This window comes from Cladophialophora psammophila (assembly GCF_000585535.1).
Source record: "Cladophialophora psammophila CBS 110553 chromosome Unknown aczJe-supercont1.24, whole genome shotgun sequence".
Lineage (NCBI taxonomy): Eukaryota > Fungi > Ascomycota > Eurotiomycetes > Chaetothyriales > Herpotrichiellaceae > Cladophialophora > Cladophialophora psammophila.
The window spans coordinates 129,056-141,667 of record NW_006912945.1 but is presented as its reverse complement, the minus strand read 5'-3'; the positions used below and the strand labels follow the sequence as shown (position 1 = coordinate 141,667).

The 12,612-nt window shown below is 52.2% G+C and overlaps 6 protein-coding genes across 6 annotated transcripts; 2 read left to right on the top strand and 4 right to left on the bottom strand.

The window, feature by feature from the left end:
* Nucleotides 1-362: 362 nt before the first annotated feature.
* Nucleotides 363-2,190, bottom strand: A1O5_11168 (uncharacterized protein; the record flags this gene model as incomplete). The annotated part of the gene is made up of 3 exons (XM_007751741.1): nucleotides 363-566; nucleotides 624-1,921; nucleotides 1,977-2,190. The coding sequence occupies 3 exons, from the start codon at nucleotides 2,188-2,190 to the stop codon at nucleotides 363-365; spliced, it is 1,716 nt and encodes a 571-aa protein (XP_007749931.1).
* An 862-nt stretch (nucleotides 2,191-3,052) lies between these two features.
* A1O5_11167 (uncharacterized protein) lies at nucleotides 3,053-3,837 on the bottom strand (the record flags this gene model as incomplete). Its single annotated transcript, XM_007751740.1, has 2 exons — nucleotides 3,053-3,781; nucleotides 3,835-3,837. The coding sequence occupies 2 exons, from the start codon at nucleotides 3,835-3,837 to the stop codon at nucleotides 3,053-3,055; spliced, it is 732 nt and encodes a 243-aa protein (XP_007749930.1).
* A 1,168-nt stretch (nucleotides 3,838-5,005) lies between these two features.
* On the top strand, nucleotides 5,006-5,266 carry A1O5_11166 (uncharacterized protein; the record flags this gene model as incomplete). Its single annotated transcript, XM_007751739.1, has 1 exon — nucleotides 5,006-5,266. The coding sequence occupies one exon, from the start codon at nucleotides 5,006-5,008 to the stop codon at nucleotides 5,264-5,266; it is 261 nt and encodes an 86-aa protein (XP_007749929.1).
* Nucleotides 5,267-5,551: 285 nt separating this feature from the next.
* On the bottom strand, nucleotides 5,552-6,260 carry A1O5_11165 (uncharacterized protein; the record flags this gene model as incomplete). Its single annotated transcript, XM_007751738.1, has 4 exons — nucleotides 5,552-5,585; nucleotides 5,641-6,079; nucleotides 6,132-6,153; nucleotides 6,210-6,260. The coding sequence occupies 4 exons, from the start codon at nucleotides 6,258-6,260 to the stop codon at nucleotides 5,552-5,554; spliced, it is 546 nt and encodes a 181-aa protein (XP_007749928.1).
* A 727-nt stretch (nucleotides 6,261-6,987) lies between these two features.
* On the top strand, nucleotides 6,988-8,793 carry A1O5_11164 (uncharacterized protein; the record flags this gene model as incomplete). The annotated part of the gene is made up of 6 exons (XM_007751737.1): nucleotides 6,988-7,108; nucleotides 7,164-7,337; nucleotides 7,402-7,632; nucleotides 7,685-7,997; nucleotides 8,087-8,595; nucleotides 8,720-8,793. The coding sequence occupies 6 exons, from the start codon at nucleotides 6,988-6,990 to the stop codon at nucleotides 8,791-8,793; spliced, it is 1,422 nt and encodes a 473-aa protein (XP_007749927.1).
* A 745-nt stretch (nucleotides 8,794-9,538) lies between these two features.
* Nucleotides 9,539-11,266, bottom strand: A1O5_11163 (uncharacterized protein; the record flags this gene model as incomplete). The annotated part of the gene is made up of 4 exons (XM_007751736.1): nucleotides 9,539-9,905; nucleotides 10,047-10,207; nucleotides 10,290-11,137; nucleotides 11,188-11,266. 4 exons carry the CDS (start codon nucleotides 11,264-11,266, stop codon nucleotides 9,539-9,541), a joined length of 1,455 nt encoding a protein of 484 aa, XP_007749926.1.
* Between the last annotated feature and the right edge of the window lie 1,346 nt (nucleotides 11,267-12,612).

Sequence of the window (12,612 nt, the reverse complement as noted above, 5' to 3'; positions counted from 1 at the left end):
TGGTTGGGAGGCTCGCCTATGGGACGGCGCCCAGTCTTCCCCCTAGCAGGCCCTAGCTAGGCACCACATGGCTTGACTGCAAAGGGCAAGGGGCGAGGGACGTGGAATCCGGATTCTCCTGAGATCGATGAAAAGACCCATCCCACGCTGGATGTCGAAATTTCGGTTTGCCAATCACCATGTGCCCCACGCCCATTTTTTCCTTGAGAAGACCACACAAAAGACCAGGGGCAGGAAATAAAAGGCGTACGAAACCATCATATTGCAGCAGAAGATGTCAAGGTAAGCCACTCAGTACAGTGTCTCGGGCCCCAAAACTCCATCCTCCCAGGCCATTGTGTAAGCTGGGTACGAATGAATCTTCATCTGAGCCGAAGCCTGCCTGTGTGACGAAGAGCGACGCCTACGCCTACTGCTGCTAAGCTCAGAGCCGTCAGACCCATGGTCTGATAGCTAACCCGCGACTCTTCAACAACCCGCCCGATGTGCGTACGCTTTTGCTTCGCTACTTTATCTGCAGAAGTTCCAGAAAGATCATAATCCAACCAGTCAACATTGCTCAGAAGCTATCGAGGCGTTAGCGTCAGGACGTTGGGATAGGACATTTGGAAAGAGCATCCTACCTTTTGATAGTCGACGACCGTGCGACTCCAGTTGTTGGTAATCTTACCACTTTCCTTGACCTTGTACCAGCTGTTGCAGTTTGGGTCCGCAAAACTGCTCTTCTCGAGCTCCGACTGGATTTCATCGTTGTACTGTTGGACCTTCGTCGGGTTAGGCTGGATCGCTAAGCTGCCACCGTTTCTCCGGGCATCAATGACTTCTTTGATCAGGGTGTTAATGTATTTGCTCTGCGTCTCGATCATGAGGATAATGCTGTTGTGTCCCAGGTTCGTGTTTGGGCCGTAGAGCATGCCGAAGTTGGGGAGACTCTCGACGGTCACACCGTACAGAGCTTGTCCACCCTCCTTCCAGATGCTGCTCAAAGTACGGCCGGCGCTGCCCGTGATGTCAATGGGATGCATGAACTCGACCGTGCGGAACCCTGTAGCGAGAACGATGAGATCGTAATCCTCCTCCTGGCCCTCGGTGACAATGCCGTTGGCGGTGATCTTGTCGATTTTGCCAGTTTCCAATCGGACATTGTCGCGAAGGAACACAGGGAAGTAATCGTCACTGATGATGACGCGCTTGCAACCAATCGAGTACTTCGGCTGAAGCTTCTCCCACAAGTCGGGTCGGTCTGGAAGTTGGGCGTGGAGATGATCTTTGCTTTGTACCTCGAGGAATTGTGCTGTCGCCGATGCGTTGTCAAAGACGGCCGCATGAAAGCCTTCCCGAAAATCCATCATATCGGCTCGCTTCCGCCATCGGACAAAGGGGAGATACTTGTAAACACTCCTCTTCCACTGTGGAATGGGCGAGTCAAGGCGAGGAATGACCCAGTTGGGTGTCCTCTGATGGATGGTGAGATGGCTGACCTCTTTGGCAATCTCTGGAATAATCTGTGCAGCCGTGGCCCCATTGCCAATGATGGCGACTTTCTTCCCTCGCAAATCATAGCTCCAGTCCCAACGGGCGCTGTGCATGATTTTGCCCCGGAAGTCGTCAACACCTGGAATGTCTGGCAGTCTCGGCACGTTCAACTGCCCGACAGCAGAAACTAGGAAGTCGGAGGTGATGGTATATGTGCTCCCGAACTCGGCATCTTTGACTCCTTGAACAGACACGGTTGTCTTCCACTTTTTTTCTGCGTCGTCCCACTTCGCGGACTCGACAGCGGTGTTGAAGCGAACATATCGGTATAGCTCGTACTTTTGTGCGACACCCATAAGATACTGCAAGATCTCCTCCTGTCCGGGATACTCCCTGGTCCAATCCGGGTTCTGTTCGAAGGAGTAGCTGTACAGATGTGACCAGACTGCCCAAAGCGTTAGAGACAGACTCGTTCTCCTCAGACTGATGGATTCTCTTACCGTCGCAGCAGCATCCCGGGTACTTGTTGTCTCGCCAGGTGCCACCAAGCCCACCGCTTTTCTCTAGGATGATAAAGTTCCTGCAGTTGTTCCTTTTGATCAGATCGATTGCGGTGCACATGCCCGAAATCCCGGCTCCGATGATGACCACGGCTGCCTCGGTGTGGTCCTTGTTGCCCACAGGAACCTGCGGCCACGGCACATCACCTCCCATCTTGCCGGTCTTGGTGACTTCTCCAAGGGAAATTCAGGGAAGAAAAAGTTGGCTTCTAGGCAGTCACTTTAACAGGAGTAATGTGAAACAGGAAGCTCTTGTCGAAGGGAGCAAGATAGCAATTTAAAAGGGGCGGCGGGAGCAACCAAAAAATCTTTCCAGACAATACCTGATCTAGTGCCTGCGACACGACCATCCTCTCTTCCGAGGTAATTGATGCGCGCCATACTGGGGTTCAGGAGTGGATAGAAACATTTGTTGCTGCGAGAATGCGGGGGAGAGTTCACGAGCGGCCACGAATCCGCTCTTGGGGCCCCTGCGCTGCCCCCAGGAGAGAGCTTGAGAGTCCAGATCCCACGCAGCTTGGGGCGTTATCTGAACGGGCCCTGACTCGGGCATTCTGACACGCAAGGTCACTGGTGGTGTTATCGGCCAGGTCTAGGCGAATTACCGTGTCAATAAACCATGACACGGTCTTGAAGACGCATTTGACCGGGTGGAACAAATACCGCTGGGCCTAGGGATCAAGCCGGGCATGCTTGTAGGTATGGATGGAGTACTGGTGAATCGTCGCAAAATCCTTGTCAAGCTCGACTGGAAAGACGAGACATCGGCATCTTCACGCCACCCTCTCGGCTCGAAGTCGGGTTTAGCATTTGAGGTAGGCCGCAATATGTCCTGCCTTGTTATCTGTGTTCTTGATGGAAGTAGTTCGATTCAGGCATGTGCTGTTCATGGTCCACATCCACCATCCATAGCAACAGCTTAAACCGAAGATGCATGTCGCTCATAACGGCAAGTCCTTTCGGGCGCTGGATGGATGGAATCAGCACTCGCAGGAGGCATGATCACAAGGCTATGGTCATCTCAAAAAGTAGATGACCAAGAAGCAGAAGGAGAAGAAGACGGCGACACCTCCCCAGAAGATCCATTTGTCTTGCATAGCTCGTCGTTCGACCATTCGGATGGTGTCACCGCTAACGCCGAGTGTATTGGCAACGCTATAGAGCTTCCGCTGGGTACCCTTGAGGATGTCGCGCTGATGTCCCAAGTCACCCAGAACTGCTCGACCTCGGTCCAGGAATTCGTCAAGCTGCGCGTTGGCGGTATCGAAGAAGTTCTGTTCCCGGAGAGCGTGTTCCTCGCGGGTATAATTGCTGGAGCCCGCTCCAAAGGAGAGACCGTCTTGTGTGTTGCGATGGGCAGGAGCAAACGCACTCGGACTCGAGGCATGGGCATATGGGTTTTCAGGAGTCGCAGCGTGGTGCGGCCGCCGGCCGAGTAGTTCATTCCTGTTGTTGACTGCAACGGCGGCCTCGCGCTCCTTCTTTAACTGATCAAATTGCGTGCGGTAGGACGCCAGATCGGCACGAAAGTTCTTCAACCTCTCAACGGCCTTCTCTTTCTTCTCCTCGTTCAACTCATTTCGGGACAGATTTTGGTAGTCTTCTAGGGTTCGAGATAGGCTGGTGAGGGTGGTGGATATCTGTCCTTGTAAAGCAGGAGATGCCGTAGCAGGTGCCTGTGCGAATGTTTCTAGATCTTTCCGTATCGCTGTCGACTGCTTCAGGGCTTGATTGAAGAGTACGTTCTGTACCAGGTCAGGGCAATGTTTTGGGCGCACCAGGCAGGGAGTCGACTCACCATCTTGCAAACACTCCGGGGTCGATAGTGGCAGAGGACATGCAGGATCTTTGCAGCAATCGTCTAAGAGATCGCCCTTGAAAGTGGACACCAATAATTCAGGTTGTCGAAGGAGAATCGCGGTCAAAGTACAGCCTGTCCTTCCCGGGCCAACTGCTGAGTTGTGAGTTGTAGCTAAATTACCCCAATCGTTTCCGGCTGGGAGAAATCGCCCTCGAGGATTGCTAGTCACCAGGCGGTTTCTCCTGTTTAGGACGGCAAAAGACGCTTGGTGTTCGATGCCCAAAGGGCTAAATGGTATCTGCTGCTGGTGTGTCCACGATGTGGTCGTTGGGCTCTCTATCGACACAGGCGAGCGCCTCAGGTATACCCAGTAGATGCTCGTGCTACTCCGTATGAGTTTGGGCCGTTTCCCCTCAACAGATTATCGTCCTCCGACGTAGTATATTACCTAAGGCGCTAGAGGACATGATGTTGGAGCCAAGTGGCACACAATTCGTTCAACATGGACAAACTCTTCCGTGCAGCACTGGCACTGAATCTCAGCCCATGGTCAAACTCATCTACAGCAAGCAATTAAATTGTCAAGCACTATACTGTCATATGTAGAGGTAGACATTGGGATACAGGCAAGCAATCTAGGGGCACATTTCACACCAAGTCCCAAAACTCGTCATTCCAGTCTTGCTGAGATGCCCTTCACAGTCGTGAGTGCTGCGATGCCTCGAAGACATGGCTGCGGCACCGTGACTTCCCAAACGGATTTCAGTGTCACCTAAACACGAATCATCCTGTGGGGGGGAAGTGGTGGCCGTCAACAAACGTGGCAACAAGACCTTGCCTTGATCTGACCTTGTCTTTCTCCCTATCTTCCTGTGCCGATAATTAGCATAATCCAATGTTATCAATTTCCTGTCGCAAAGCCTGCAAGGAATCGACTCCTCCCACTCAGTGACCTTCCGGGCTTTGCTGTGCTCCCAGCCAGACTCATTCCGAAGAGCAACCGATTCAACCTCTGTTCTCGAGCGGTAGAACCCATCGAAACCGCAAGACCCAACTCGAATCTCCTTCTGCCGGGATGAACAGCCCATCTGCCAAAAGACAGCCCTCTCGCAGAGACACCCCTTCAGTCTGGAGAGAATTCCAGGGGAATCCCTCGCTTCTATACACCATGGTCCTCTGCAATCCGGTACTCGTCCTTCACTTGATCAATGGGTTGCTCAGCTTTCTCTATCCGGCCGCCACCCACAATGCAATCTTCGACACCTCCGTCCAACCTCATCTAGATGCCCATGCTCAAGACGGCCTTTGTCGCCTGTTCACCCTCTTCATGGTTGCATTACAGTCAGCGCTCTATTCGTCACAAGCAGCCAAGATCACAAAGTCGTCCTCGCTGAACGGAGACAGGGACGAGATGGCGATCGACAGGTGAAGCCATGAGCACCAAACAAGCAGGAGAGGAGTATCTGAAGCATGCAATCGCGTATTGGGGGATCGTCGGTCAGGCGAAAGAAATTGTGGACGGAACCAATTCGGATCGAGAAAAATCAAAAAGGGGATATCATATTGTAAGAGCAAAGAAATTGGCACCCAAAGGCTTGCACGCCAGAAGCCGCCCCTCTCTGTCAACCGAGTTGAGTGTCCGCGCCAGAACCTAGACATCTCGTTTCAATAATCGCCGCCGGGAGAGTCATTCGACCTGAGCTAGTCGCCATCTCTATTTTGGGGGGTACTTGTTCTCGAGGAGCCACCTAGAAAGTTCATCAGTTTACAGACGGCAAGGATCAAAAAAGGCGTCAGTCTTACTTGCTGCCAAAATAGTCGGCGACAGCGAAAGCGCCCACACCAGCGGCCACAGATCCAGCAAGCTGCCAGTCCAATTTGCCCTCAGTGTGCTTCTGGTAGGCTCCATAGCCAATAGCAAGAGTAGCAATGCCCCAGATGATGGCATTTCCAATGACGACAGGATTGTCTCTGTTTTCGCTCAATTTCTGTCCGTCCTTCTTCATCTCGTCTTTGAATTGTTTGCCCTTGCTGGCAGCCTTCTTCTTAGCACTTTCGACACCTTCTGAGATGTTTTGCGCTTCTGCACGAGCTTTGTCCTCCAGTTCATGCTCGATTCGCTCAGCCTGGGTCTTTGTCTTGATCTCTTGTTCTTGGAAATCTGACTTAACGGAGCTGACGTGCGGCGAGTCGACGTCGATCAAGCTCGCAGCTTCAGACTCGGACTGCGAGAGGGAGGGAACTGGTGGAGCACGCCTATAATTACCACATTAGCGGATTGGGGTTATGCTCACAGGGTTTGCTGGAAACATACGCCTACAAAATGGTTAGCTTGTGAATTCTGGTTTGGTTACGGGCGGATGTTAACTGACCTCCTCTGGGGACTGTTTTGGCCCTTTGGCAGCAGCATCGGCGTAACTCATCTTGCCAGTCTCCTAGAGGACGATGCAGCTCTAAAGGGAGGAGAGATGATGATATTTGAAGGAATTGGAGAGTTAAGAGACAAGTATTCGCACAGAGTGACAAAGTGACCGTGACGAGGCGGAACAAAGGAGCAGAAGCTCTCTGCTGCTGCCCAGTTTCAACCTGGCGAGCTGGGATGCAACTGGAGGAATGGTATGACGAAGGTGGCTCGGTGGTTGCGGATCAGATGATGATTGGCTCGGCAGACATACAAAGCATGTGATTCTACGAGGTAGAATTGGGGCGGATAAATGTGGCTAGTGCGCCTATTATGGTTAGCGCTAATTAGTGTGGCTAAGTGGCGCATATGGCTTGGCGTCGGCGTCTTTCCGCTCTCTGTGATCCCTCTTCTCTTCCCACTCCCCCCTCCCACCCCCGACCTCGTACTAACTCTTGACCTCAGTGGACCTCCATCATCAGTGTTGCTACATATCCAATCCCACTCTTGTAACGAGACACATATTACTGCATGGCGGCTTGCCACCTTCCTCTTTCGGCAGAAGGGGATAGATAGATAATGGCTTGTGAACGCGAATGTTGTTAATGTCTCGCCTGGTCTTCTCTTCTAATCTTTATCTCCCCTTCTCGATGTGCTGCTCACTTCATTGTCATGCCAGCTGAAGTTTGGACGTGACTTAACAAGCATTGTTAATAACCCAAACCGGGAGGAACGTGGAATTCCAGACAATGTCGAGCTACGAAAAGAAGTTTGAGTACAGGGGTCCAGCGGACGAGATCGCTGAGCCCGAGGGACTTTCAACCGTCCGGTCGAGGGACCTCGTCGACGGTGCCCCTGCTGGCTACCATGGTGTGTTTCGCACTGGTATACATCTCGATTGTCTGCGCATTGCTAACAGATTCAGACCGTGACGTCTTTGGTAATGAGGAAGGTGCTGATATCAAATACAAAACACTGTCATGGCCCCTCGTTGCCGTCCTCATGATTGCGGAAATTGTCAGCAATGGCATGCTCTCCTTGCCAGCAGCGACAGCAGTGGTCGGCATCGTCCCCGGAGTCATCCTGATTGTTTTCCTTGGTGAGATAGCTGCAGGCCGTTAGACGTGGACCTCGAATCTCATCTCTGACCGCAACCTACATAGGGCTCTTTGCATTATACACCTCGCTGGTGCTCATAGACTTTAAAATCAACCACCCAGAAGTCCATAATATGGGCGACGCCGGTAAGATCCTCGGAGGGCCCATATTGCGAGAAATCCTCGCCGCGGGCACAGTCATCTTCGCCGTGTGTGCCACGGGGTCACAGCTACTTGCTGGGCAGATCGCCTTGGGTGTATTGTCGGACAACAAGCTCTGTCTGATGTGGTATACCGGTGCGTTTGAAACGCTTGCTCCCATATCTATCGTCAACGACTGACAAGTCAGGAATATTTGCAATTCCAACCCTCTTGCTTTCTTTTCCCCGGACCCTGGACCAGCTCTCCTGGCTCTGCATTCCTTCATGCATCTGCATTCTGGTGGCCGGCGTGGTAGGGATGGGAGCCGCTGGAGGAAATCCCGCCCCGGATCGACACGTCGACGTCGTCCGTTCCGCCAGTTTTTATAACGCCTTTGTGTCCATTACGAATCCCGTGTTTGCGTACGCAGGACATTTTATGTTTTTTATCCTGATCTCCGAGATGAAGCAGCCCGCCGATGCCAAAAAGGCAGCGTGGGTGTTGCAGGTTTTTGCGACCACGTAAGTGAGGACCACTGCCCACTTGCCTCATGGATGGCATATCAATATTTGAGGCTGACTGAGAGCCGCCGTGGGCAATCCTCTCATAGGTTTTATACTGTTTTCGCTATCGTCATGTATGTGTATCTAGGGCCGTCGGTACAGTCGCCAGCCTTTTCATCCCTCCCCACCAAATGGGCGAAAGCCACGTACGGTATCGCCCTTCCCAACTTCCTCATCGCTGGCTCCTTGTACTCCCACACCGCCGCCAAGTTGTTCTTCATTCGGTTTTTCCGCAAATCTCGCGATCATCTCCACAAACATACCGTCTTAGGCTGGGCCACCTGGACCATCCTCATCGTCCTTGCCAATGGAGCCGCATTTGTCTTGGCTGTGGGTGTACCTATATTCGCTTATCTGGTGAGTATTGCGGCCAGTCTGTTCGCAAGCTGGTATACCTACGGGATCGCCGGTGCTTTTTGGTTATATGATGCCTATCACGGGATGGACATGGATCGAGTGAAAGGCATGTACGGCATCAGGGCATGGGCTGGAAGTCCAATCAAGACAGTAATTAATGTGGCGACATTTGCTGCAGGAGCCTTCATCTGCGTTGCCGGTAAGTGCTTCATAGATTTCTCGGGGTTGCTTTTCTTCTTCTCTGGATCTTGACTGTGGCTCTACTGCATAACATTGTGCATGGGATTCGAATACATGACTGACAACCTCGAATCATTTCTCAGGAACATACGTCTCAATCAAGCTGATCGTCGACGCGTACGACAGCGGCACGGTCGGGGCGCCTTTCGCTTGCTAACATGACACATCGTCCATCCCATGTCTACTGCTTGACTGATGGGTTCAGCACCGCCCTATGCTCCACAAGTATCGACAGTGCTCAACATTACCTAGTTCGGAGATGCCCATGGCGAGTCATAGTTTTGTCTTGTACAGCAAATTGAACACTTTTTGCACGATTTTATGGATTTATTTCTGAACCCCCCCCCTTTTTTTTTTTCCTTTTGGGCTTGTTGGGTCGACCACACGTTCTATATATATCATCGGGTAAAGAACTAGATCGTCTACCTAGAGGCACAGTGGATATGCATTGGAACACACTGGTCGGTGTTTGATGCAGCATGGTGGCAATTGATGAATACCACCCCAAGCAGTCCCCGATAAGCATGAACTATCCGAGAGTTTACAACTTTACATCCACGCTCTCACCGGCCGCCTGACCGACTCATTTACACAGAGTCAGATTGAAAATTAGGTGACACAGTCTGACACAGAATACAGGCTGTTAAGAGTGAAGGGTGTGTAGAACCCATGAGTGGTACAAGTGTATTCTGTAATAATGCACTCTAACCAGACTATAATCGTATTTCTCTCTACAATGATGGCTCACCCACTTGTTTGGATGCAGAGGGCGTAATGCATCGGGAATCCATCCTCGATTTCCCTCCGCTTCTCCTCGCCGAGTCGCGTGTCTGTTTCTTCTCGCTGCCTTCTTCTCCTTTTCTGAGGTCTCCTCCCCACCAGCCACTTCCCGTATCCAGACCTCAAGGCAAGGGCAACCCGGTCATCATGATCTTGGGCACCTCCCCCGCGGTCAACTCCCTCCTGGCACTGCCGGCATCGATCTCCTTAACGACCAGGCCGTCCCGCGCGCCAAAATTCTTCCCCTTGGCCTCGCCGACCACGTCCTCCGGTATGCACTCGCTGACACTGTCGTGGTGCTTAGCCGTGCTGCCCTTGGGTCTCCACGTTGATACTGCCGGGATGTCGGCCTTGAAGCGTTCGACTTCGGTCCCGTACGCCTTGGGCGTGAGCTTCATGAGCGTGTGCAGCGGCACTTCCATCCAAGGGGATTTCTCCTGCGGGATTTCCATAAAGTACGCGAATATGCAGCGGACGATGGCTTGATGACTGTATATTTCATGGACGGCGTCAGTGAGATGGATTCTATGAACGAATGGGGACAAAAGGGAAAAGATTTCGGAAGATGGGTGTCGCGGTCAAACACTAACAAAAAGAGCGTGAAATTGGAATGTTTGAAGATGTACGTACGTGATGATGATGATATTTTCGCTTCGTTCAAGTTCCATGATGATTGGCTCAAGCCGGATGACCACGTCGCGATAGGACTCGCCGCCACGATAGCGGTAGTTGTATTTGTCGTCGTCGCGGGCTTGGAAATCCTCGGGGTATTTCTCAGATATCTGTTGGTACTGCATGATAAAAGAAGACCGGTAAGCACGTAACGGGGGGGAAATAGACGCCAACAGCAATGGTAGTAATATTCCAACTTACGGTCATCCCGTCACAAACACCACTGTCCAGCTCATCGAGCGCTTTCCACTGTAACTTCTCCCAGCCGAGTTCTTCCTGGAGATACTGCGCCGTCTGACTTGTTCTCTTCAAAGTCGATGTCCATATCGTCAAAGGCGCGTCCTTTGGCAACCCAGACCGCTTGACCAGCTCGGGTAGCATTTTCGCGTACCGTGCACCACGCTCCGACAAGTTGGCATCGCCACCGATTTTGCCTTCGAGGTTGTATTCAGACTCGCCATGTCTGGACAGCCATATGCTGCGTGGTTTGATGTGCAGATTAGTGAGGTAATATACGAGGCGGGACTGTAGATAGTCTTGAATGAGGTTGATCACCACCCGTGCGCCGATGTTGATGATTTTTACGTAGGTGAGATGCTTTTCTGACTCGTCTATCGTCTGATAGACCTTCTCGTAGTTTCGGATACGGCTGCGGAAATCTTTGGCTGCTACCTCGGGGTCCTGACCGATGTAGTCCGGAGATGTTGTCTTGACTTCGAGAATGTTGGACATGATGAGGTCTTCATCGTCACATTTGCTCTCGACGAACAGGTGAAGCAGGTTTGCTTCGACGATCTTATCGTGGATCCATTTCCGCCGCGATTTGGTCGAATTGGTTGCGTCAAGGATGGCGACTTTATTGTTCCTATCCTTGAACCACATCAACATGTCGGCGACGGCTGCTTCGGCCGCAGCGCGGCGAGCCTTCTCGCCTTCGGCGTTGTTGACATCGAAGAATTTGGCGTCTGGATGCGGATTGTCGGTCCGTCTGTATGTGCCGACATTGAAGACCTCAGCGTTCACCGATGTCCAACGAAGATATCTTTTGACTGGACCACATTAGCGCAAGGGCACACAGGCTTGAGCTTTGTGGACAAACCTTTGCCGGCTATCAGACTCTTGCCTCGAGCCGGCAAGCCGACCATAACCACAACGATCTGAGTAACCTCGGACTGCATTGATGTTAGTAGCTGTGTGACCAATCACGCAACTCGAAAAGCAAGATTGTGAAGCGACGTCATACTCGATCGCTTTGAGGGATGCACAACCCCATAATCAGGAACGACGTGAATGGCACGAAGAAGAAGCTGGATTGGACAAATGATTCGTTCCGGCTGATGCGGGACCAGGGGCAAAAGGACGCATGTGTCGAACACGAAGGCTTGCCGTGCCTCGTGCTCTGAGCGTAGGCAATGTCTCAAGAGGAAAATTCGGGCGTGCTCACGTCTTGGCCCATCCCAGCAATATCGGCCGGGGATCAAAGATGATTGAACAGAATGTTCTGCAGTGGTTGTAGTCTCACTTCACGAACAGAGGAGTGGTCTTGTCGCAGAATCGAATCCTGAGCGAGCGGCGAGATGTCGACTCGGGAATCTTTAACTGAACGTCCAAGCGAGACCAAGAATAACGCTCGAGCCAAATGCGTCACAGGCAAGTGCAAACTGGAAATTGTCGAGATCAGACCACATCTCATTTGGGCTAGATTGGGGAAGGCGGCTGGTCGCGTGGTGATGGCTCGATGGATATGAAAACCATGCACATCAGGAGAATCGTTGTGGGCTATCGCCTTTTTTTTTTTTTCTCGGCTCAACACAATTTTCTGGCCGGAGTCGACGGGTTTGGCTCGCTGCTGGCTGGTGCTGGTCCATGCCCGCCTTGCACAATCGGAACATTCAGGAGTGGCCTTTGGGGGGGCTCGCTTGCAGATCTGGCTTCTTCTCCACAACCCAGCATCTGGTTCTGCTCGGCTTACTCCATCTAGAAGGCAATGGCGATGGGACAAAGATGGGGGTGGTCGGTTCACCGGATGACTGCGTTTCCAGGCGCAAGAGTGTCAGGCTTCATCGCCGTAGCCAGATTGGCTGTTGCCTCGGCTGTCAAGGCCGAAGCATTTCCTCAGGGAAGAGAAAGCATGCTCCTCATGTGACAATCAAACAATTCGCTTGTCCGACGGAGCAATGCGCGGTAAATTAAAAGATGCAGAGGCCGATGAACATGACAGCACAATCAGATAAAAGAGAGTCGCTCACATCAGAGGGCTGAAGCACCCGATTCAAGGTGCTCCTGTTGAGCATGGCCAACGGACTGGACTGAATGAAACTCATGGTGGACTGAGGAGGCTGTTTCGGGGCGCCCGCAATGGGCTTATGGGCTTGCTGGGTAAGCGTGGCAGAGGTGACCGATGAATCTGATGAGCAGTATGCAGCGCCAATGTCCTCATCTTTCGAGCTCTCACGGTCTCATGATGTCCGCTATCGATCAGGGTCGGAGGCAGGCAGTTTTGTTTGGGAGAATGGCGGTCAAG